The sequence below is a fragment of the Anas platyrhynchos genome, chromosome 7, assembly GCF_047663525.1.
Source record: "Anas platyrhynchos isolate ZD024472 breed Pekin duck chromosome 7, IASCAAS_PekinDuck_T2T, whole genome shotgun sequence".
Classification (NCBI taxonomy): domain Eukaryota; kingdom Metazoa; phylum Chordata; class Aves; order Anseriformes; family Anatidae; genus Anas; species Anas platyrhynchos.
In genome coordinates, this window is record NC_092593.1 from 9,461,730 (window position 1) to 9,485,874 (window position 24,145).

General features: G+C 36.4%; 1 protein-coding gene across 6 annotated transcripts in view; it reads right to left on the reverse strand.

Moving 5' to 3' along the window:
* Nucleotides 1-612: 612 nt before the first annotated feature.
* DPP10 (dipeptidyl peptidase like 10) overlaps nucleotides 613-24,145 on the reverse strand; it is a 487,135-nt gene continuing 463,602 nt past the window's right edge. For all 6 annotated transcript variants that reach the window (XM_038182314.2, XM_038182316.2, XM_038182317.2 and 3 more), the window contains 10 exons: nucleotides 22,112-22,159; nucleotides 19,932-20,030; nucleotides 19,754-19,823; nucleotides 12,395-12,589; nucleotides 10,728-10,782; nucleotides 6,679-6,778; nucleotides 6,009-6,067; nucleotides 5,844-5,916; nucleotides 4,365-4,438; nucleotides 613-3,170 (listed from right to left, as the gene is read on the reverse strand). In XM_038182314.2, coding sequence (XP_038038242.1) covers nucleotides 3,033-3,170; nucleotides 4,365-4,438; nucleotides 5,844-5,916; nucleotides 6,009-6,067; nucleotides 6,679-6,778; nucleotides 10,728-10,782; nucleotides 12,395-12,589; nucleotides 19,754-19,823; nucleotides 19,932-20,030; nucleotides 22,112-22,159 — 911 coding nt within the window. In that variant the 3' untranslated portion in view covers nucleotides 613-3,032. The remainder of the gene's footprint in view (nucleotides 3,171-4,364; nucleotides 4,439-5,843; nucleotides 5,917-6,008; nucleotides 6,068-6,678; nucleotides 6,779-10,727; nucleotides 10,783-12,394; nucleotides 12,590-19,753; nucleotides 19,824-19,931; nucleotides 20,031-22,111; nucleotides 22,160-24,145) is intronic.

Below are 24,145 nucleotides of genomic sequence, written 5' to 3' on the forward strand. Positions count from 1 at the left end.
TGAAGTTTCAATATGACCTACAGCTTTCACAGATTTTGCAAGTCCTTACAGCAGAAAAAGGATAGATGAAATCAAGAAGGTAGAGATAAGCTCTAGTAAGCAGTAAATGGATATGCTGATTCCCTAGGTTTTTAGATTAGTAGGTCTAGTGTAGTAAGTGTCACATTGTAAGGACAGCTGAACGAGACAATAGTTTTTCAGACGTAAAATAGCATCACAGTGCTTAACTGTAAGCTACAGAAAAATCTATGAATTTCATGCCATTTCTCTGCAATGTGTAATAATTCCTGATCAATACTATAGGTCACTTAGACTAATTAATGAGTGACTGCTATTTGCTGTGTATGTAGAGTCTGACAGATAACCATATTTAGTTGTGCTGGCAGTGGAAGAAACATTTGAACTGGTTAGCAAGATTAAAGATAGCTCTGGACCTCACCTTGTACCAAATCCTTTAGTCTAGAGAGAATCAGAGGCTGATTCTGCAAATACTTTTTGCAATACCTAAATTTAACTCATACTTCAAAATTTCATAACAACCAATTAATCTAGGTCTGATGCTTGCCTTTTTATACACATTTATATAAAAATAATTGTATTTGTAGGACAGCATGAGAAATATTAAATATATTAAAAGCAGACCACATTTCCACATAGATAACCCACATTTCAGATAATACATACTTTTTAAACATACCAGTCCTGGCAAAAACATTTCTACAGAAGTCATGTCCTCATGCCACCTTCATATTCAGGTAAATTGATCAAAATGGGAGGTGAGATGCTGGTGTAGAAAGAGTGAGGAATGGAGGCCTGAAACAGAGCAGTGTGGGGAAAAAGGAGATAGGCTGTGGGTTCAGAGATAAGGGATATACTGCCAAAGGCATGGATCCAAGATAAAATATTTCCTGAGTGCATGCATAACCCTATTGCTGAGACACAAGCCTTGCTTGTTTGCTTTTGCAGATAACTAAAGGAGATATATGTGAAATGTGGTAAATCTGAACACGCTGTCTCACAGTGAAACAGCCAGTGCAGGTTGATAAGAATTAACCTCCTCACGTAGCCTGGCTGTACACTCAACACATGTACACCCAATGTGGTTTTTGCACACTTGCCTGAAACTTTTTTTTTTATGATCTTATCATGGTACTCAAAATATGTGCTATAAATACCACAGAGCAAGGTCATATTTTGTGGTGACACTGGGACAAGATTTCCTTGCACATTAAAACCGTATTAAACTAAATGAAAAATAGTTTAAAATGCTAATAAAACAAGATAAATACTAAACATTAAAAGAAAGAGACTTTTCAGGGTTCTATAAAGCCATATCTTTCAGTCAAATTATTTGCATCATAATAAATGCTAAGAGTTAAAGAAAATATTCTGGAAGAAAATAACAAATAAAAACCTTCAGGTGATTTTTCATTGTGGTAAAAACAATTTCCATTCTTCATAAAATATGTAGAACTTTGCATCCTAAATACTGTAAATTACCTTCCAAAAAAATACTTGCTTTTAATCTTACAAGAAATGAACTCTTAATTGGGTAGGAAAGTACTTGGAGTATACCCAGAAAGACGAAATTACAGCTATTCTCATGTAAGCTGCACAGCGTCTGTCAGGAGTTTTCGCATACCTTCAGGAAGATACCTCAAATTAAGTCAACATTGCACTTGATTTTAGTGATCAGCGTTAATATTCTGCAAACCCAAACTGGCTGCCTTGTTTATTTCATAGTTTCAATTTCTATTGCTGTAATTCACCTTGGCAAATAAATGTATGTATGAGGGGCTCACCCTCTGAGTAAATAATAAAATTTCACTTGTCAGGATCTTCCTTTGCCTTGAATGAAAAACATATCACCTCTTTGAGATGCTGTTGAATCTAAATCCTGTTGCAACAGACTTAATAAGCAGCCCTGGAATAAAAACTAATGGATAGTTTCAACTACGTGGCCACCTTGAGGAACTTAAGAATTAAATTGGAGACCAGATGGAAGAAAAGGAACATGCACTATACAAAATAATTCTTCATTTGAAGAGTAAAGTATTACTCAATGGCATTATACATTGTTAATAAATTTTCTTTATCTGAAACTATAATTTAATATTTATGTATCTAATTTACATGTGAGAAAGTAGCATATTCTAAAATTAGAGTGTAACCAGCAAACTATTAACTACTATAAACAATACCAAAACACAACTCAAACATATTTTAAGGAAACAATAGATACATTTTGGACTGGGGAAAGATTTCAATTGCAGATATTATTTTAAATACAGCTGTTATGTTGGAAAAAAAATCTTCAAGCTCAGAAAGACTTTCTGCTTAGGGAGTCTTGGGTATATACATAAAGACCAAGAGCACACTACCAAAAAGTCCCTTATTGGTTACTAGTAGGTACGGTAATAATAGTAAATGCTGAAATTGGGGGAAAAAAACATTTTCAATATCAATGTTATATGATGCACTAGACCATATATCCCCTTTGAGCAGAAACTAGAGAAAATATCGTGCCCTTTATTATCTCTGTGGTTTCTTATGTGTAATAGGCAGCGGAAGAATTGCACTTATTGTAACATTACAGTAAAGTGTTAGATGGCAGCTCACCTTTTAAAATATTAGTGGCCATAATACTTATGATAGGTTGTGCATTATGCAAAGATGAATAAAGATGTGCATTTAAATTAAAAAACGAGCAACCACTTACAGAACCAACAGTGAGGCTTAACATAACAAACATGCACTAACCCTACACTTATGCAAAACTAAGTTCTTCCAGGAAACTGTAACCAACTGTTGACCTTCCACAAAGGCAAAGGTTTTGTCCCTTGGTAATATGTCTGGACTTTGTAGTCGAATTCCAGTTTATTAGCTCATTGTCTGTAAATGTGCTGTTCCACTGTGATATCCTTTAGCTGCCCTTGAGCTTCTGCAGAATCTGCAATCTCACAGTCACTTTTATTTAAGGTTTTATTGAGCCGCAAAGTAAGTCCCCTTCAGTACTACACAAATAGGATTCCTTATTCATCCTCTTCAGGTTCCTGTGGTAAAATTGGTGTCTCCTCCTTTAAACAAGCACTAAAAAACCCAAGGATTGTGCTGTAAAGGTGATATTTGCTTTTCTCAGAAGCAATGTTATGACCTTCATCCGGGTAAATCTAGCAGAGGAAAAAGGAAAAGAGTAAATAGTTTTTCAAAGGCTTTTCAAATATTTAGGGCTCTAATTTTCCTTCTCTGATCTTCAAAATGTTTTAGATGACAACAGGATGATAACATTAGTTTTATTGTATCAAGGAAAGCTAATAAAACTCAAAGCAAAATCTGTTCTCTCTTGAAATTTGGAACTTAGATAAAACAACCACTGCAGTGGGCTCTGCAGAAGTGAAAAATTTTATATGCTCAGTCACTGTGCTTACAACAGTTTACTTAGCTGGCACTTACAGTGGTGTCTAGGTACTTGAATCCCATCAACTTCAATGAGGATTAATTACCTCCTGCTTTTCTCTTAATATCCCAGATTCTAAGTGTTCAGTAAAAACCTTTTAATTCATATTTTTAACTGTCTTCCTATTTTACCTAAAGCCTACCGTATCTCCTTCCTAGGTGGATATAGGCAGTTTTATCTCAAGTCAAATGCCACTGGAAATTTCTCCCAAGGAAAGCTGAACAGGATTTTGCAGGCTGAAGAAATCCAGGCCATGGAGGTTAGGACAAGACCTTTGGTGGTCTGAGGCAAAAAGATTCACCACACATTCACCTTAAACTCTGGTAATCACCAGGTGATGTAACCATGGCCCTGCCTGAGCAGGGGGTTGGACAAGGTGACTTCCAGAGGTGGCTTCCAACCTCAGCTGTCCTGGGACCCTACGATTCTGCCCCATGCAAATCTGCATGCCTGCAGCATGCCCTGTCCTGCTAGCCCCAGCCTGTCCCTCCCAGTGCCCTCACCCTCCATACAGCCATGGAAAGGGGAGCAGCACTCCAATAATTTAGCTGCCATTTAATAGACACAAGGGTTGAAAATGAGAGGAAATTACTTTCATGTGACCTGTGAGGTTTTTTGGTAAAAAGGGAATAAAGTAGTAGCATTTGAATATTACAAAGGGTGTATATGGCCTGTAAAGGTGTTGTAGGGTAAACAGATGGAGAAAACAGAAGAGAAAGAGCTCAGAAGAACACAAAGAACATATGGTTCTTAATGTCCATACCAGCAGTAAGGAAACAGCATTCTAGCTGCAAATTGTGGTAACACAAGTGGGCTGTGGTAGGGAGTGTCCTTTTCAAGTGAAGAAACAGCAATGTGAGGTTAAATGTTGAGCCATGTTTATAGGGGATGCCATAGCTGCACATACCTGCATAGTGTAATTAACTCCAGCTTTTATTAGATGTTTAATTAGTTCTGCTGAATGCTGGAAGTGGACTTTAGCTGCAATACAATGACATTTGAACATTATTAGAAAAAGCAGAGCTAATATGAAATGTTTACCTGTTAAACAACTCTGACTGAAAACATATCCAGTGTCTGTAATAATCAGATCTAAGCTGACTACCTCTGTGGTCAGACATGCAGAGCCCAACCAGCGGAAGCAACGCAGTACATAACAGAGGAGGTTCTGGAGACGTAGCTGAAAGTCCCGCGGAAGCTGTGCCTTCCAGGTACTCCACAAGGACTCCTCTCTCTATCCTTGATTTACACACACTGTGATAGGTTAGAGGTGTGTAAAACCATTCTGTTTGAACATCATGACAGTTTATAATTGCGTTAAGGGAAAGCACATCGGATTTTCTACTGCTTGCACAGGGTTATTACAGCCCATACTTCTTCAGGTAATGGACTTTCTGCAACATATCAGTAACTTAATCTTTGTGTGGTAAAAACAGGCAACTTTATTACCATGCCCTACCCCTGCAGAGCTAAGGCTGCAAGTGGGCTAGGCAGTGTCACTGGATGTGATATTAAACAAGGGCAGCAGGCAATCAGAGTCATAGTCTCAAACACACTGCATTGCCTAGACAGCTATCAGAATCCCAATTCCCTCTAGCGCTGAGTTCAGAGGGGTAGAAATTGCTGCTGCCATTTACAATCAGCAAAGCCCAAGACCCTCACGCCTGCTTGGTCACCCAGTACATTGCCTCTGTCCTCCTCCCCAGCTCCGGGAAGAAACACCGGATGGGGCTTGTACCGCCCAGCTCTCATCAGCACAAGGCTGATTCTCTAGTCTTACATCCATTAGGAAAATTCAGAAAAATATACTGCAGGTAAATTTAAATCCATAATTACAAAGTCTCTCTTGATTGACACATCTTGTAATTACATTAAAAGTGCTAGAACTTACCCTGTGTTTTTTTTTATCTGTTTTAGCTACCGTTAAAACTAGTGGTGCTATTAAAAGGTTCCCTATGGCTTCAGCTTCAGATGCTTTGGCACTACCTTGTAATTAATTAGCTGAAAAGTTTAACTTCCCATTTGGTACTGTACTTCTCCAAACGTACTGATAATACTTTGCTCAGTTGCAGAATCTCTATGAATTTAAAATACCATTAAAAATGTATGGTTTTCAATTAATAATTCATACAATACTTTTCAGTAGCTAGACGGTCATCCACAAGATTTAAACAAATTAGAACATACAGCACGTAAAAGGTACAAATATTCAGCAAAGAAAAGTGTCATCAGATTAGAGTTAGAAATGACAATTAAAACAGAATACCAAAACTCCTGTCAAAGGCATAACACAACTAAAATGGCCTTGCTAGGTGTGCGCCTAATATTTCTTTGGATGTCTGTTAAAACCTCTGACCCCAAATGTAATCGCATCTGTAATACTTACTATCAGCTGTCCCATGAACTATTAGTAAATTTGCTTCTTTTAAACCATGAAGATTGTGTAATACGCTGGATGCCTAGTAAACAAACACACGCAAAGGTGTAGGTGAGTGAACCAAATTTTGGAAGTAAAACTAACATTTTAATTTACTTGTTTATGCTGACTCACCTGATAGGTATTTTCCTCTTTTGATGGAATACCAAGGTATCTTTCTGAAAATGCTGATGCTGTATAAGTTAAATAAATAAATAAATAAATAAAATAAACTTGTGATGTCTATTTCAAAAAGCTTAAGTTCTGACTTATGGTCAGGAGAAGTTAATTAAGGCATTAAGTAGAAAACAAGGCATTCATTTAAAAAACAGAATACATTAAAAAAGGGGCTAACAGAGAATTACAGTAATCTGGTTTTATCTCCCATGCACGACAGTCTGCAATCTAGCATAAGCCCAATACTTCACATATAGAACCAAATGTCCTGTGATTGAATAACAATGTGATTGATATGCTGATTAATTTTACCACTAACTTTAAAAGTTCCATTCTTATTAAATTTTTTGATTAAGGCATTGGGTTCTAAGGAAATGGGGTGCCTGACTGAATTTTGGTGGAAATGGGAAATACAACTATTTTGACAAAAATCTGTAGTGTTACCAATAATGGACCTGTTGCATGTCTTGGTAAACTGTCCCAGTGTTAGCTGCCATTCATTTAAAGTAGAGAATGAGGATGTGAATTTAGACCTAGCTGATATTGCTACATTACCTGCAATTATTTAAGATGAATAAAAGAGATTCTGAAGAGACTAGCAAACAGGAGAGTGGCAGGGAATACTCACCATACAACTTCATATCTGTAATTGGTGCCACCACAGCTCCACATTTGAAGAGCCGTTCACTGGATTTTAGAATCATCGATGTAATGTAGCCACCATAACCCTAATGAAGGAAATAATATTGAGATTTCTGTTTGTTTATTTCTTTTTAGCAATAATAAAGTTAAAGGGCATTGATCTAATTTGATGGTATCGTTCTACAGTATGTATTTATATCTGCAAGAATTGCTTTTAATGGAAATACAAACACACAGTTAAGAGTGAATAGAGATCTTATTTGGCCTGGTCATGACCTTTAAACTAAGCAGTTAAATAACACTGAGTATATTTCAGTTTAATTTCCACAGTTCCATCATGGCAGACTAGCCTATAGTTAGCAAAAGATATGAAAATCATAGAGAGGACGACAACAACAACCAACCTACCAAAAAAAAAAAAAAAGTATTCACTTTTAATGTATTTAATGTAGACATTTGCAAATTACTGGGAAACACTGAGCATTTTGCTGACAGGACAGAGTATGGGAATGGGGGAAAATGATGAACTGACTTCAGCATGTCCTACTCCTGGCACTTGGACCTTTACAGATTAAATCCTATTGCTATTAATGAGGTTTCTGCTGCAGCATTGTCAAACATCCCACAGAGGGGTACAAGTCCTGAAGTGCTTTACAGAAATAAAATCTATATGTAGCCACATTGCTCAATATTATGTTAATCTCTGTGATGTGATTTCTGGCCACAAGAGCACCCAGTCAGCTGCTTTGTTACAAAGCACAGAGCGTGGGCAGAATGAAGAAGCTGGGAGACATGGGGCAGAGCAGGGGGAGCTCTCTCCTCGCCTTACCACATTTTTCTGTCCTTATGCACATCCCTTCACCATCTCCCTTGCAATGTCTACAACATACCTCCTTGGGAAGAGTTGTGAGACAAAAGAGAGTCATGAAAGCTTCTCTTCATATGAAAGCTTTAATTTTAGTCCACAGATTTCTTTGACAGCTTCTTTCTTCAGCAATCCACATCTGTTACCCACAGTCATTCTAGACCCACAGCAAATGAAATTCTGAGTTGTGGAGTCTAGGATCAATGGTTTTCTCATATATTATGATATATTATGGGCTGTTCAAATTTCTCCATTTGCCACCTTTGTTTTCCCTTCATCACTGCTGGAAGAATGATTTTTGCAGTTCTTTTCATTGTTGTTTTTCAGAAAGAAGAAATCATCCCATGAGAGGAAAAGAATAGTGTAAAACACCAGACAACCCCAAAAGAGAATATAGCGTGTCAAATGCTCACACAGGTTTCTTGTGGATATTTTTTGAACCCAGCCTGCTCTTGTCTTCACATCTAAATATTTAATCAATAGCTGATTTCTCTGGAAGAACTGGAATATCTGAAAATCCTTTTACTTTCGTTAAGAAAAATAAGCCAACGGGAGTGTTCTTTGCAATCAACGTGTAGTAAAAGTGAATGGACGCTTCAAAGGAAACGTAGAATAAGAACTTGATTTTCACAGGAGTATGAGGAACAGAGTTATCCCTATTCCTACAGAAATTCCAGCCAAGGAGACCAAGAGTAACCCAGTAGTCCAGTACTCCATGTACAGGAGTAGACTTAAGTCAAGAAAGAATTTTTGAGTGGGCAGCAACAACTTTCATAATTCACAGAGTTTAAGAGAACAGCAACTTTCTTCTGCCTCTGGGTTCTCTATTTTTGCTGTTGTTTAATATTCTGTTTGTGTCTTTTCCAATAGCTCCACAGCACAGTTTTAATCCTAGGATAACTATTGCCATGTTATTTATTATTTATGCCATGTATTCATTAAGAGCTTGGTTTAGTTCTCCTAGGAGTTTCTTTCCTCTGTGCTTGTGCCCTCGCTTCCAGTCAGGCTTTCCAGGACAAAAGCATTACACTGTGAGATCAAATTTTCAGAATCACTTCACAATGATGATACAGAAAGCAGTTCCTATGTCCTCATGCAAGGACATATGGTGCCTCACTCATGGGCTGGATTTCTGTAGTTACAGCTTAATTGACTATTTCCAGGAAGCTGTTTGGCTGTGAAATTTCAACTTATTTTCAAGCTCTTTTCCTACTTTCATGGCAAAAAGGCAAACTACATGGAAACACAATTTGCTATGTAACAGTACTGAAAAGCCCTTGGATCATACATCACTTGGGCTTGTATCCCTCTCACAGGGATAAGCAAGATGATATTGGCAGATTGCCTGGCAGTCAGAAGTAGGTATTTTTCACACTGTGCCCTCTGGACAGCCTTGTTACTCTTGTGAATGGCTAACACTACTGATTGTGACAAGAATTTTACTTCTATGTAGTTCTAAAACTTCTCAAAGAGTTCCACAACTGTGTGCATGAGCCCAGAATTTTTAGCATTAAGCAATTCCAAAGTCATCTTACTTTTAAGCAAAGTATATATTCTTTTTCCATCAGTAAACCCAATTTAATGCATAGAAACAAACACTTTCATTATCACATTGTTGTACACAGTTAAAAGGAAACAAGTTTTAAAGAAGATCTGTTATTGACTCTAAAATAAGCAGAGTAAAGGTAAAATACAATTAACCCTAGGAAGCTGTTAAATAGATCTTGTTTCCCGATTCTAAAACTGACTTTTCAATTTTATGAATTTTTGTTTGTCTGAAAACACACACACAAAATAAAACAAAAAAGTGCTGAGAGGTAAAAAAAAAAAAAAAAAAAAAAATAAATTATAATAATGGTATAGACATTGGCAGATATTTACAACTGCATTTACGTACGCTTTATGGTAATTTTGGCTTGTCATGTCACTGTTAGAAAAGTGTTGAATTTCCTACAGGAAATGTGGTAATTTTTGAAGTTAGGAATATTTGGGGGATGTTTCGTGATTTCAATTCAGAAATAACATTTGTAATCATTTGTGGGAAGAGCATGTGGAGAAATGTATATAATTACATGCATGTGTATTTTCATATACATTGCTAACAGGCACTAAAACCTGAATAGCAATGTGTGCCGTGATCATTTGGTGGATGAAATCACCCCTACTTAGCTGAAAAATCTCTAACAGCTGCCCTGCAAACCAAATACTGTTCTGTTGCTACTGATACTCTTGCAATGACAGCTTTGGTAGCTACAGGGAGTATGGCAGAAGCTTACATCTTTGAGGAAGGTCACTCTCCTCTGGGATGTTAATAGTAGCCAGTACTTCATTTTCACTACACTACACAAACATTAACTAGTCTTCCAAATTGCTACCACACTGGTGTTAAATATTAGTATCACAGTGGAAAACATGCTGTTCCTATAACTGGTGACTGTGGTGTTGTCTAGGTACTTGGCCATGGTTTGTTGTTGCCTTAAGGTCAAAGGCACAAAATATTTTCATTTTCAGGATAACAAAATACTAATAATAGTAATTAAAAAAAAAAAAAAAGATGCACATGCTAGTTTATAGTTTATAGAAGAAGCAGCAATTATTTGGCGTTTAACTGCTGTTTTTTAACAGACCAATAAAATGCTATTCAGTTTGTTATGAAAGGTTAAGCCTCTGACTTGCTCCCAATCATGCTAGAGGCAACAATATGCTACACAATGAAGCAGCTGACAAAATAGCAAAGACACAAAAGAAAGTTCTTGTAACTCAGTTGTACCTTAGGCAGTCAGTAAAATATTCAGATATAAACGTTGTATTAGAAGGACATTGTCAATTTAACTGTAGCCCAAATGTAAAAGTGCAAGAAACAAGTTTTTACAACACCTAAGCTGATATTAAAATTTTGTAATGAAAGCAGATGTTTTTCAATAAAAATTTTGTCCTGCAGATTCTGAAAAGCAAATACTACAGTACCATAAAATGGATTTGATTGATTTCAAATACCCATTCTGAGAAATAAATATACAGAATATACAGTAAATTATGGTAGCATTTCTCCCACTTTTAATAACTGAAATTGTCTTAAGAAAAGAGATAAATATATTCATTTATGAACTAGGATTCTCATAAAGAATAATGATGATATATCCTACTATCCTATTATTTTTGCATCTTACCTTCCCAAATATACTCAGTCTTTTAGGATCAATAAAGGGCTGTTTCAATAATGATCTGCAAGAAACAAAACAAAACAAAACAAAAGAGAGAGAGAAAGGAAATAAAAAGTTCTTTATATACCAGATTCACCAAAGTAAAAAAGAAAATTATTTGTACTTTGAGGAACTGTTATATGTGTGGATAAGGTAGAAGAACAAATTACAGCAATAAAAGTGATATTGCACTAGGAAATGTGATTTTTTTTTTCTAATTCATCCTCTGTATGGCAAACACATGGCATTGAACTCATCTTACCTAACTTTAGATACCTGAATTTGAGCATCTTGTCTAAATTGGACATTTACATCTGTTCCTCTGTCAGGGAGAAGAGCACTCTCAAACAGCCTTTCTTCCCACTCATGTCAGGCACAGCCTGGGGAGCGCAACCCTTCAGAGTTGCCAGGATTTTCCATTAACTAGAGCTTAAATGACTGGCTTTGACCAGTTGCCTATTTTTCAGACAGTTAAAGGTAAAATGACTGCAACTTCCTGAGTCTAGGTAATTATCCAAACAATTAATTCTCTCATCATGGCATTTAATTAGCAATGGTGAATTTTATACAGAAAAGACAGAATAACCTGAGGCTAAAACCCAACTGCTTTTGAAGAGACAAAACCAGCTTCAGTACCTCCTCTCAGCCTCTCACCTCCTCTCTCCCTTTTCCCCATGCAATGCACCCAAAAAGAGGCCAGATATCATTGAGTTGAAACTACTTGTTATTTAAGCAGAGAGCTCAGATCTCACAGCACAGCTTGTGGTCTGCTTCAGACAGCCGTTTTGCAAGGGTCACTTGGATGCTCGGAAGATGAATTGCTCTGCTCAACGCAGCCCATTCCTGACCAACATAAACGCCAGGAGCCTCAGTGCCCAGCTCTGTCATACCAGATACAGATACACAGATACCTACTCATGGATAGGTTCAAGCATTAAACCCTTTCAAAGAAGAAGAAAAAACAACAACAACAAAAAACATAGCCAGCTGAAAGTCTGCCTTTGTCTTTCCTTGAAGGTCCCTAGAAAGAGTCCATCCAGACCTTGATATTAGCCTACTGGCACCCTGAGTAAAGAGGGTTGTCAAAGCTATGTGTGATTAATCCACAGAGAGACTACTTTCTTCTGCAGCTGGTGGATTTATATCAAAGAATGACAATACAAATGAGAAATATGTAGACATTGGCCCAGATTTTGTTCTCATTTACAACATTATAACTTCATTTGCATTGTAAAATTACTTGAAAGCTCCATTGTGAAAATGAGAGCAGCATCCTACCATATAGACCTAAAAAATTTTAACACAAAAACAGTTAAACATTATCATTTGTGCTGTAAGAAGTTTTTATAAGGAATACAGACAAATACAAAGTAGCATAGATGACATATCTAGACGGCACACTGAAGGACAGCTTTACCAAAGAGAAGCACCAACATATAAAGCAAGCATCTCTTTGATCTTTAATTTGCTGTTTGTAATGAAAAGGTTACTATTTCAATATCTGCAACTGCATTAAAAAATAAACATTAGTATTATTTACTATGCAGAGAAACCATTCTGGGCAGTTTCATTCAAAAACGTTTATTCATCAAGGTGGAAGCAGGGTAAAAGAAGAAAAGTTTGCACATACGTACTCTACGGCTGCTATTTGGTCCTTCACTTCCACTGATCCTAAGCATCGGTGGACTTCTTGTAGGATCTTGAGGCCTTGAAATCCACTCCCTCTGCCATCAAATCGAGCTACGATGACATTATCAGAGTTGACAAGCACTGAGTCCCAGTCAATGTGAAACTTATCTGTAACCAACTGGCTGCCTGGAGCTTCATCACTGCAAATACCAACACACCAGACAGAAACGAAGACTATTGACAATGTGATGCACTTTGCTGTTCTCTGATATTTTAATTAACCTAGATGGCAGAATTCAGTTGTTTATGCAATCATGTTGAATTACTGTCCCTTCCATCGATACTATCCCATTAGCTAGTGCTGCTGTATCTGCAGTAGCAGTAAGCAAAATAATTTAACTTTAAAACCATTATGCTGTGGTGTTGCCAATAGCTGAGAAACAAACAGAAAATCAAAGCATGTAGTGTTTAAAGTGAACAAAAAAATAATATAATCACTAATGGCTAGTTCAGTTCTGAGAAAGCTCGTGTACAATTTGTTAAGTTGCACTAAACAGAAAAAAAGGAATATTCATTCAGTACTTTGAGTATGATTTTGTAGGATATATAATACGTTGTATATAGAAGGTTGCCATCTTCAAAAACAAATAATTGCATTATTGTGTCCTCAAATGGATTTTCTGAAATACGGTACAAAGAAGACTAAAGTACACGTTGGAGAAAATTACATTTTCTCCATCCAAACTCACAGCAAGAAATGGATTCAGGCAGGAATGATAAGTTTATTTTATGACTTAAAAAAAAAAAAAAAAAAAAAAAAGTATTTTAGAGAAGAAAAGGTGGAAAAGAATGGGAGAATGCAGTGTCTAGAGGAACAATAAGCATTTTATATTGAAGGCAAATATTCTATTTTCCTTTCAAAGAAAACAAAATACCAGTTTTAAAAGGGAAGCTTGGCATTATTTCTTCCCCAAGATAAACGCAGAATAAGACAGCAGGCTACCATGAAGTTCTACAAAATGCAAAATACTTCTATGCAGGCTGCATCTGCCAGCTGAATACAAATTAAAATGTAAAAGTGTCTGTGCTGGATGTATGGAAATTAGATTGGACAGTGTCTGTGGGAATATCCTGTCTAAGGTGAAAGAAAGATGAAGACAGAAATGATTATTTTGCCAGAGAAGCTTTAGCTTCAGAGACTTATAAAAACCTGGGGGGAGGAAAGAGAGATAAGAATCCTGTACAATAACTGCTGTCTTATATGTACAATAAGATAATGTTCATTATCTTTTTTTTTTTTTTTTTTTTTTTTTTGGCTGTGGATAGCATAAAACACCTTCAAGGTAATCTCCCTATTAATTTGCAAGCATATGATGAATACGTTCTCAAATTCAGCAAGACCTACCATGTATACATAGCTTCCGTATCATCTGCATTACTTACTTGTAGAGTTAGTCAAAATATTTTATGCTTCATTCCTCATTGTCCTATGTAACAATTTTATATATGGATTTATAAAAAGAAAGGAACAGTGTTTTTTGTTTGCTTAACCGTTCAGTTGTGATTACACACCATTACAATAAATGCAAACAATGTAGAGCAATGAATTTGGAAATATTCATTGTCGAGTGAGCTCTGCAGAAAACACAAGTTTCAGAATTATATTATCATTATTATTTGTAAAAGAGCAGGAGAAGAAAATTTCTTTTAAAGTGTATGGTAATTGTACAGATCAAGGCTTTCAGAAGCACTCTGCATTGACATAGATGGTTTCACAGAGCTTCTACTACTATTTCCAATAGGAGAACAGCAGCAGCCTCAATCCTCCAATCTTTTTTTTTTTTTTAAAGTAAAGCTCTTTTAACTTTTCAAATGAAGAAAATCTGTCAGAAATATCCTTGTCTGGCTGGTTATCTTTAAAACAGTTTAATGCACAAGTGAAATTATCATGAATCAGCCCACATCCCTCCCACCTAAATTAAGAACAAAACAAATATCATTCTCATTTATGTGTTATATATCTAGGCACTTGGGAAAAGAGGAAGAACCATCACATTTGCAAGCTTTCTTCAGTACCAGAAGATGCTTTAAACCAAGATAGTGTTTTAAGTGAAAGATGCCACCCTCAGATAATTACTTCTATTGAAAAAAAAAAAAAAAAGTATATTAGACAGAACTTCAGCAAGATTTTCTGTGGGTGAGAACTGACAGCAATGTTTTTCCAAGCTCCTTCTCTGGAGGGCACAGCTGGGCTACTTTTAGGCTCAGACTTTAAACACATCTACCACTCTCCTTTGTGATGGGTTGTTTGACATATTGCTTTTGGAAGCAATTTTCCAGTGGCTAATTTATTTCAAGAATGTCCACATAAGTAGTCTTTGACAGGCATTTAAAGCCATTTCCATTGAGGTACATGTCAAAATTCCCATTAGCTTCAAAATGTCTCTTTACTCTTCAGCTGCTACTCTAAAATAATACTGATTATCTGAGGTGTGACTCTGTTCTCCACAGAGAGACTGTATATTCTATGCACCTCTTAGGCCCCACTTTTGCCCTTAAATGAGACTTCTGCAAAGTATTAATCCTTTATGCAAGTTTGAACATCACCCTGAGGGCTCTGGAACAAAGTAGGTTTGTTACTGCAGTGCAATAATAGATGTACAGCCTGATTTGTGAAGTTTGTCTTGGGATTCCAGCTTTCTCAAAGGTCAGTTTTTGTTTTGCACTCATTATTACTTACAGTCCAATTACAATTCACTCTTGTTCAGTGGTACCCTGTTCATAGGATTATTTCATGACCCCTCTGGTAAGCCTGAGTGAAAGTCCATACCATTTATGCTGGTTTGTAATACAAACACAGAAGTCTTCTTCCCACCTGACTGTGGGTAAACATAAGGGAAGCAAAGTACTACAGTAAAATCAAAGCCAACACCAAAATGCATAAGCAAAGTTACATCTTTGCAATCATTCAGGGGTTCCTTAAGGAGCAGTATCCCTGTCATCTCCAGAGTCAAGCAACAGGAGTAGAATGATTCAAATGAAGAAGATAAGAAGACGCCTAACATTTTCTGGTTCGTTTTTTTTTTTCCTTCTTGTATGTGATAGCACTTGCACTTTTTTTTTTTTTTTTTTTTCTTCTGACTTTCAAAGTTTGGAGCTTAAGAGCTGCCTAGTTTATGTCTTCAACAGTGACTACACCCGGATTATGAGTCCTCTGTGGCAGCACGACTGCTGACAACTTGGGAAACTGCAGAAGTTCACCATCGAGGCACCATTTAAACAGACAGGAGCCATCAATAATATACCAATATCATTGACCTTAGTGGGTAGTTTGTATGATTCTTGCAAGGCAGTCACATACACTGCAGACTGTCTGGGAAAAGGGGCAGCTCATCATAAGTTCGTAAACTGCTGAAAAGAGAAGAATCTGTTATTTAGGATTCTATAACCAAAAGCTTTAACTGAAGTCTCTGTTCATGACTAGACTTACAGCCTTCAGGGGATAACATAATGTTACCAGAGAGGCTGTTGCTGCTGTACTCTAAGTTCTACTCCTCTGCCAATCTCACACCATGACTGCAGCAAAATTTATTTCAGGTTTCGCACCATTTAAAAACTAAGTGGGAAGATTGTAATCAGAACTTTAGAAGTTATACAGTTGACCAAACAGAGAGAAAAACAATTTCAAAATATATGTGGAAAATAACTGCCATTATCACTGCTTAATTTCCTGTACATCTATTTCTGCCAAGCAGTGGATTTGATGCAGTATATGGAAAAGGCATCTTGATAACAAACATAAGAAAGACATCTCAAATGATAAAATCTACCCACTATAGACAAAGAAATATTACTGACAAAAATCTTTCTTACAGTGAAACTGAGTGGGAAAAGAATACCATTTCGCAAAAGCTAGTACAATGGAAAAAATCCACTTCATTTTCAGATTTCATGGGCATCTCTTGTTCAGCTTTCAAGCACACCCACCATTACTGGTCAAAAAGGGAACCTGAATAGCCTCACACACTGAGAACAGAAAATCCCAAACATTTTTTCCATATACATGTAGCCTTTTAAGATATACCAGACTCCAACTAGAAACCATTAGCGTATTTGTAACTCCTCCCTGAAGATATGGCCAAACAAATTAAAATACATCACCAGAAGTTACTCTATTACCAGGGCAAAATCATGTGATACATAGGCCTGAAGTAGACAATACAATACAAGAAAAAGATTCTTAAAATATCTTTCTCAGACCCTCAAGGCTGAAGATGTTGAAAATACAATTGTGAGATGAAGAGATGTGTTACCAGAAAAGGAGGTGAAGTTTTGAATTTCCTCTTGTCTTTCTCTAGGAAAGATTGAAAATGCATTTTATTCACATTGCAGGATGTGTACTGCTGGGGGCTGGGAGTGAAAGAACCTAAAAGATAGGGGAAGCTAAAGGAGGACAGATCTTAGCTCAACAATTCCCTAACTCCTTTTTGGGGACAAGAGTGAAGAAAAGGGGATTGAGAAAGCTGATTATGGCCCATAGCACTGGGACCACTACTGCAAATGAAACAGCTGGAGTAAAACTCTAGCCTGTCCCTCTTTTAGCCTACAGCTAAATGAATTCTCCCTCTGGGCCATGAGAAATGCTATGAAGTTCAAAGGAGAGGAAAGAAAATCAGACTTTAATGTAACAGAAGCACAAGAGAGTAGTGAAATACTGCTCTGTATTGGTCAAAACAGGAAGAATGAACACACTGGATGGATGGTCTGCAAAGCAACTAGTGAATCATTCATGTGACTTAAAGATCTCCCCAAAATTAAACTTTGCAGCTGTCTTACAGGGGAAGAACTGGCTAAATAAAAATGCTTTTAGGTACATCCTCCTTTGCAAGCATTTTGCAACCAAAGTAGGGGAATTCACCATGTACTTTATGCTTCACCTTGTAGATAAGCATCAACTCTTCACTGGCAACAGCTGCCAGTTAAAACGAGTAATATAACGAGTCATACAAAATTGAAAGGTACGCAACATGACTATCAATATATAAAGCCTTATACCCCACATCTTGAATATCTTCCAGTACTTGTATTATGCCTCTCTACATTTCTGTTAGTCTTATAATGAGTTATTCCTGAAGCTGTAAAAGTCTTCACTTCCAACCTTGCTGTCTTTTGTCTTATACTATCAGCCCCAAAAGTGTATTAACTGGAGTCATAAACAGATTTGATTGCTTGGGCAAGGCCTAAATCTTTCATTGTTTCAGTAACAGGTGAAGTGATTCCTGTTTATTAACAAAATATAACAACAAGTAAACAGACAAACAAACAGAAACCTCTTGGAGACGATTCACTGTTACTTTGGAGAGTACCCTGCTGTTTATTTCCCTTGAATATCAGAACAAACTCTCCACTGATTTGGTTTAACAATATCCACCTACATATTGGACAATTTTAAATGGTGTTAAATAATAAATGCTGACATTTAAGATACATTATCCTAAAGATTTTGAAGGAATGAGGTTAATTACGTTCAAGAAAAAATAAAGAATGATTATCACCTCTCATTTTATTACCCGGATTAAATGCCAGAATCTTTACTTAATCATTTCCTGTGTGTTACTAAGGAGTGTATCATACTTTTTTAATGAGTAAGGTGAATCATAATGAGAAAATCAAGGATCTGGAATTTAAACTTTGATCTTAATTATATAGAAAAAGATGATAATCACATTTTCAAGCAATTACTGTACACCTCTCTAATCTATAGCTACATTGCATGTATTATATCAGAAGGAAACCAAGTGTGAAATGTATTAGTTGTTTAGGAGAACAAATGGAAAAAAAGTGTTATAATCTATTTAGCATTTTATGGCCTTTGCATCACAATTCCTGGAAGAATAATAGCTCTAAACAACAAAACTGGCTTCTATATGATACCTATTTGTTAGATAGTCTGGTCATACACAGATGAACATAGATTTTAACATAGCAATACAATGATCTATTTCAGCACTGCAGCATGCTTTGCAACTACTAGTAGATGAATCTTCACAAAATCCTTACCATGAAGGGTACAGGATATTTAGGATATAGGCCTTAAACTGAGCTTATGACAACATGGAGCTGTACAGCATTCGCATCTGGGTTTTATGCTGGGTCCACAACCCACTGACACAGGCTCCCTTCCAAGATTCAGTAGCCTGGGTGCCATATCTTGGGAGCTCACATTTATCTGTATGCGCCTTTCATAAATGTAGGAGCCTTATTATAGTCATACACTTTTGATATGGCTATATTTTTTCAGTGATTTGAAAAAATATATTTGCTATTGTGTGACTGTGAGAATAACACCAAACTTTCTTCCCTTTTTCTATTCCAACTTTTCTTAGAATTGTAACCTTATCAATCCAGAGAGCACAAGAACACTACACAGAAGCATTTGCTGCTACCAAAAATTACAGTCAAAATAAGAACCTCAGCCATCAAAAAAGGACTTTATTCAGAGGAGTGAAACTGGCCACCAGTGCAAAATCTCTGCAGACAGAGCTGAGACCACATAAGCAAACCAGATCCTGGCAAAATGTGTGACTCGCGGAAGGTGAAACTTCACCAGAGGATTGGAGAGTCTCTAAAGCAATCACTGAAGCATGTTAGATCTTACATGCAATATTTACCCTCCAGGTTAGGAAACAAAGTATCAGAAACCTTTGTACACCTAACTAGGCATTCAGATTGGACTGCAGAGGAATATTAGGTAAATTTCTTTTTAAACTCATATTCTCTTTTAATCATCTTTCTTCCTTTTCCGCCTCTCTTTTTCATAAGCCCTTGTCAAATTGCAGCTGAAATGGAGCTCAAAAAAACACTTCGTATCTAACACTTCGCTATTTTAAATGTCTGTCTTTTCTTTATATACATCTAGGTGCATGTAGTTCAAGATGTTATATAGATCACGATGTTATATGACATTTCCTTTCCAACAAAACTGATACCCATTTAAACCATTATTACCAAGGACAATGGTAAGCATTCTTTTTCAAACTTTCAGCAGCTGGAATACAGTAACAATTGTAACACAGCTGAAAATGTAAGCAAGGAAGTAGCTGTAGCTGAGCAATATGAAAGGCACCACTTGTTAGTGGTCAAACTAGGTTTGACAAGATCAACACCGCTACCACCACCCAAAAAAAACCCAACAGGCATCTCTTCCATACAGTGCCTAAAACAAAATCTACCTCAGAAAAAGTCTTTTAATTTATCAACTCAAATCCGTGAGACAATGAAAAATTACATTTTCTAATTATGGAATTATATGTTTTCTATGTAGTACTTTTTATTATTTTATATGATTCTATACAAATACTTACATTATTAATAGAAGGGCATACTGGGTTCGATCCGTGAAATCTTTTGGCAGTGACAACTGTAAAGGGAGTTCTTTTAAGAAAAGAGCAAGACATTAAAGGCTGGTAGTTACACAGATGAAAAACAGTAACAATTCAAGAAAGCTTTTTGTTTGTTAAAATAATATTTTGCCAAATTTACCGTAATCCTCAATGTGCAGCATTTTAATTTCAGTTCTGGAATTCTTTTTCTTCAAAACAGCTTCTTTCAACAGAGCGTTATTCTCCAAAATATAAAAATCTGTAGAAAACAGGAAGAAAAAACAAGCTGAGAGTTACAGAAAACCATCATTCAAAGAGAAATCAATATTCAAAAAAAAAAAAAATAAAGGAAAGGACACAAACGTGCAGTAACAACTCTTATAAATTATTTCCTTCTTTATTTTTTTTTTAATATACAATATTAAATATAGATATAATGCAACTGCTTTGCAATTCAAGGGCAATCAGTTTAATTCAGAACATATACAACTACTCTCATTTCTGGCTTCAGCATGCTTTGTTTTCTTTAAGCACTAACAATGATATCACTGATGACCAACATGAATAGTAGTATCCCTGACAAATACTAACAGCAGATGTCACAGGCTAGTCTGCTTGGCAATATCCTAAGCCCCGAGTAAGCACACTTCTTCAGGCTACATATTCCAAATCAATATTTAGCCATTACAGCTATACTTGATCACTTCATGTCCTTCTCTGTCTTCTGCACTTCAGCCAAGAGTAAGACTTAGTTTGGTTTAAAGCTGCAGACAGATGTGAAGCAATCCTTTTGCATATGGAAGAATGATTAGTCTTTTTTTTTTCTTTTCTTTTTTTCACTCAAATTAACAATCTTGTTTCCAAAATGTATATTTTTCATTAAACAATAAACCCTGTGCTTAGGTCAAAAAGAGACAATGCCTTTTCTGGGCAGTCAACCAAAATGGTGTAATTATAGTCTGAGGATGAAATAATTGAAGTAATCCATAATCATTGTTTTATTAATTGAAGAGGATAATCTAACACTGTAGATAAATTATCTCTCATTATTTGCTTTCTCATTTTTACAGCAAACAACATCCCTCTATCCTTACTTGCTTTATTTCTTTTAAGATGCTCAACATAAATCTCTTAACAATGATTCACTATCAGTAGCAGTTTAGATACGAATAATAAAGAGCCAAAGAGTACCTTCACAGAACTGAGTAGCTCTACAGAAGTCAATTAATTTTACTTTAGCAGTATCTACCTCTTACTGAGTTGGATAAAACTCCTTCCCCTTGGTGTGACATGGCACTGAGATTTACAAATACTGTCAACAGTGACATCACAAAAAAACAATACAAAGCTGAAGTGCAAACATTAATTAATGCTTGCTAGCACGATACTATTGATTAGTATGCTACTTCAACATGCAAGGTTAGGTCACCTGTTGTTGTCATCTGTGGCTGGCAAGGGCAAAAGGAATACAGGCAAGCAGAGTACATAATTTCTGGATTCTGGGAAAAATTCTGGGGATAATCTATTGAATGAAACTGGGACAGGTAAGGATTGGTCTAGTAGATTTGAATGGAAAGATTCAACCTTTCCTCCAATCCACACCTTCACGCTATGTGGAACCACAGTGGAGTTGGTGGTAGTGCTGTTACCCTACTGCACTCGAGAAATACCTTAAGCGAGGAAAACTCTGATGCTCAAGAATAGTCTTCTATTACAAAGCATCCCAAACAGCCAGGAAATACCTGGCTATAGGTTTGGTGTCAGTATGCAGAAGGTAATGAGTAAAATTTCAAAATTAGAAGTATTGAATACCTTCCTAAAAAGGCCTTGTTTTTGGATTTGTCTTAATTGAAAATGTCAGTGGAGTTGGTCTGATTTGAGAAATGTAAGAGCAGGACTAAGTTCATTGCATGTAGGTCAGATTTTATGACCAGTCCTCCAAGGACTGTACTTCAGTTCAAGATAATTGGATTATAACTTTAAAAAACATCACTAAAAATCTGAAGGTCTGCAGTAAAGGCAGCATAATTTACATAGAAAGTGAACGGGATGAAGACCAACCTGCCGTCTAATTAACTCAGGTGTAAATAGAAGATGAAAGATAAGCACTTAGTATAAAATGCATGTGAAAAGTCTGGAAAAGTTTTAGTCATTTGATTGCCTTCTTTCCGTATCATTTTCAGATGTGTGTGTTGTTAAATGGTAAATAATATAACTTTTTATGAATGACACATCTGTTAGTTTTCATTTACTTGCAACCATCTTCCCCCTCCTCCTCCACAGTTCCCAAATCAATCAAGGACAAAAATGAAATATACCTAGTCCATAAGGAATACTCACTTCCACTGTTACTTGTACTGTGCACACTAACGACTGGAACACCTGGGCCTGTGTTGAAGACAGAAAAAAAAAAAAAAACAGAGCAAGTGTAGGGTGGTTAGTACTTGTATTTCAGTAAATAACAAAGAATGAGAACACAAGGAACCTCATAAGGACAGATCCCACAAGCCCTGTACATATGCTTTACATAAAATACAGCAGTAATTCCATCAGTCTCTCTTGGAAAGGACATGGTTAAGGCCAAGGACCAATGGTGTGAAACTGAGGCTGCGTTCTGTCTCTTCAACAAGCAGTCTTACTTCCTGCACCTAGAAGGAGATCTTTTTTCTTTTTATCTCCATGTTTAGCAACAAGTGAAGAGTATAAAAATTAGAGGCACTTAAAGGCACTTTCTAAAATACAGCAGTTTGACATTCCAAAGCCGTAACTTTAGGTTGATGGGAAATTGAATTAATGATAATATCCACTTATATTCTTTATGGAAAAACTACAGAGGTGTTGAAAAATTATCACATATTTCACTTAATTATCTGCTCAAGAAGCTCCTTTAGTATCTCAGCTCTGTAATAGCAACAATGTCACTGTTAAATCTAGGTGTAATGTAATTTAATCTTACTTCATGAGTTGTCCCACACCCCACCTCCCCCAAACATGGAATTTGTGTAGAGGAAATTTAGATTTATCTTGGTAAGACAAGAGCTTCAATTACATGCAGGTAGCCACTACTGGGCTAGGAAGGATGATGCAGAAAAGCCGAAGTGCCTGAGAACCCTATGGTAGATATGGACCCTCCTTTGAAATTAAGATTTCCAACTCCTTATATATTCTCTGGAGAAAAAAAAAATACCTTGAGAACAGTTCACAGAAAGTTTAATTCATGTGTTTTGAGTCATCCTAAGGAGGTTGTCTCCCTCAATTAATTGTGGCACAAGCCTAGGGAACTTAACTACCTGAAATAAATAGCATGATGCCATTCACAGCCTCCACCGAAGATTTTTATCAATTTAATTCTCTGCCTCAAGGGACAGTATTGACAAAAATCTTACAGGAAGACTGCTGACAAATCATAGTTTTCTGCCTTAGCTTTTAAATAAGAGAATTTCTTCAGTAGTTCTTATTTATTTATTTATTTATTTTTCCAGTCCTTTTTACTTCTTTTAAATGTGCTTTGCTCTGAATTCTGTTTTAAGAAAAACAGTTATTCAGAACATGTTATTTTGGAGGGGAAAGCACTGGCATTTTCCTGGCCATCTCTATTTGTCATTCTAAAAGAAAATGGAGGGATGATGCCAGATTTCAAAATAAATAAATGAATAAATAAAAGACATTAAAGGAGATTAGAAGCCAATCAGAAAGGAGAAAGACTTGTGTTAAAGGTGCTGTGTTATTCAAAGCATTAAAGTTTATCAGAATTAAGCACACTCTTGGGTTTGCCACTGACCTCCTATAACTAACACTAAGCAATTACTCCCTTTGTGAATTACTCCCTATCTTATTTGAATTGAGAGACTTACATCTGTCAGTGTTTATGAAGTGCTAAAGGAAAAATCCACAAGCAGGTTAGAAAAAAAAAAAAAAGTGTGATGCTTGCCAAGACTGAGAGGCTGAGAGCTGGTCCTCCTTCTACCAGACTAGAAATTAACACCTCACTCAGGAGAGTCTCTGGAGACCTTCTGGAGATGGATACAACCAGTATACTGAGACAGATCTGGCTGAGGGTAATTAAGAAGAAAAAATTATCCTAATAAATATGCTTATGGGTAAACAGAAGGCGGAAGAAACTTGCACAGATCAAACCAGTCCAGAGTTCCCCATAGATTTTTGAATCTCTGGGGTAGACTTGTTTTCACAACAATTCAGACAGGCTTTTTGTTGTTGGAAAACGATTGTGTATGCACGTAGATGTGGTGTCACCTGTCTCCTCAAGTTAGTTTACCTTGTACACTTTTAAGCAGTTCTGTGGTAATGTTGCTGTCAACAATACTGTCATAGATCCACACCATCACAGGCATTTTACAGAGCTGTGGCAGTACA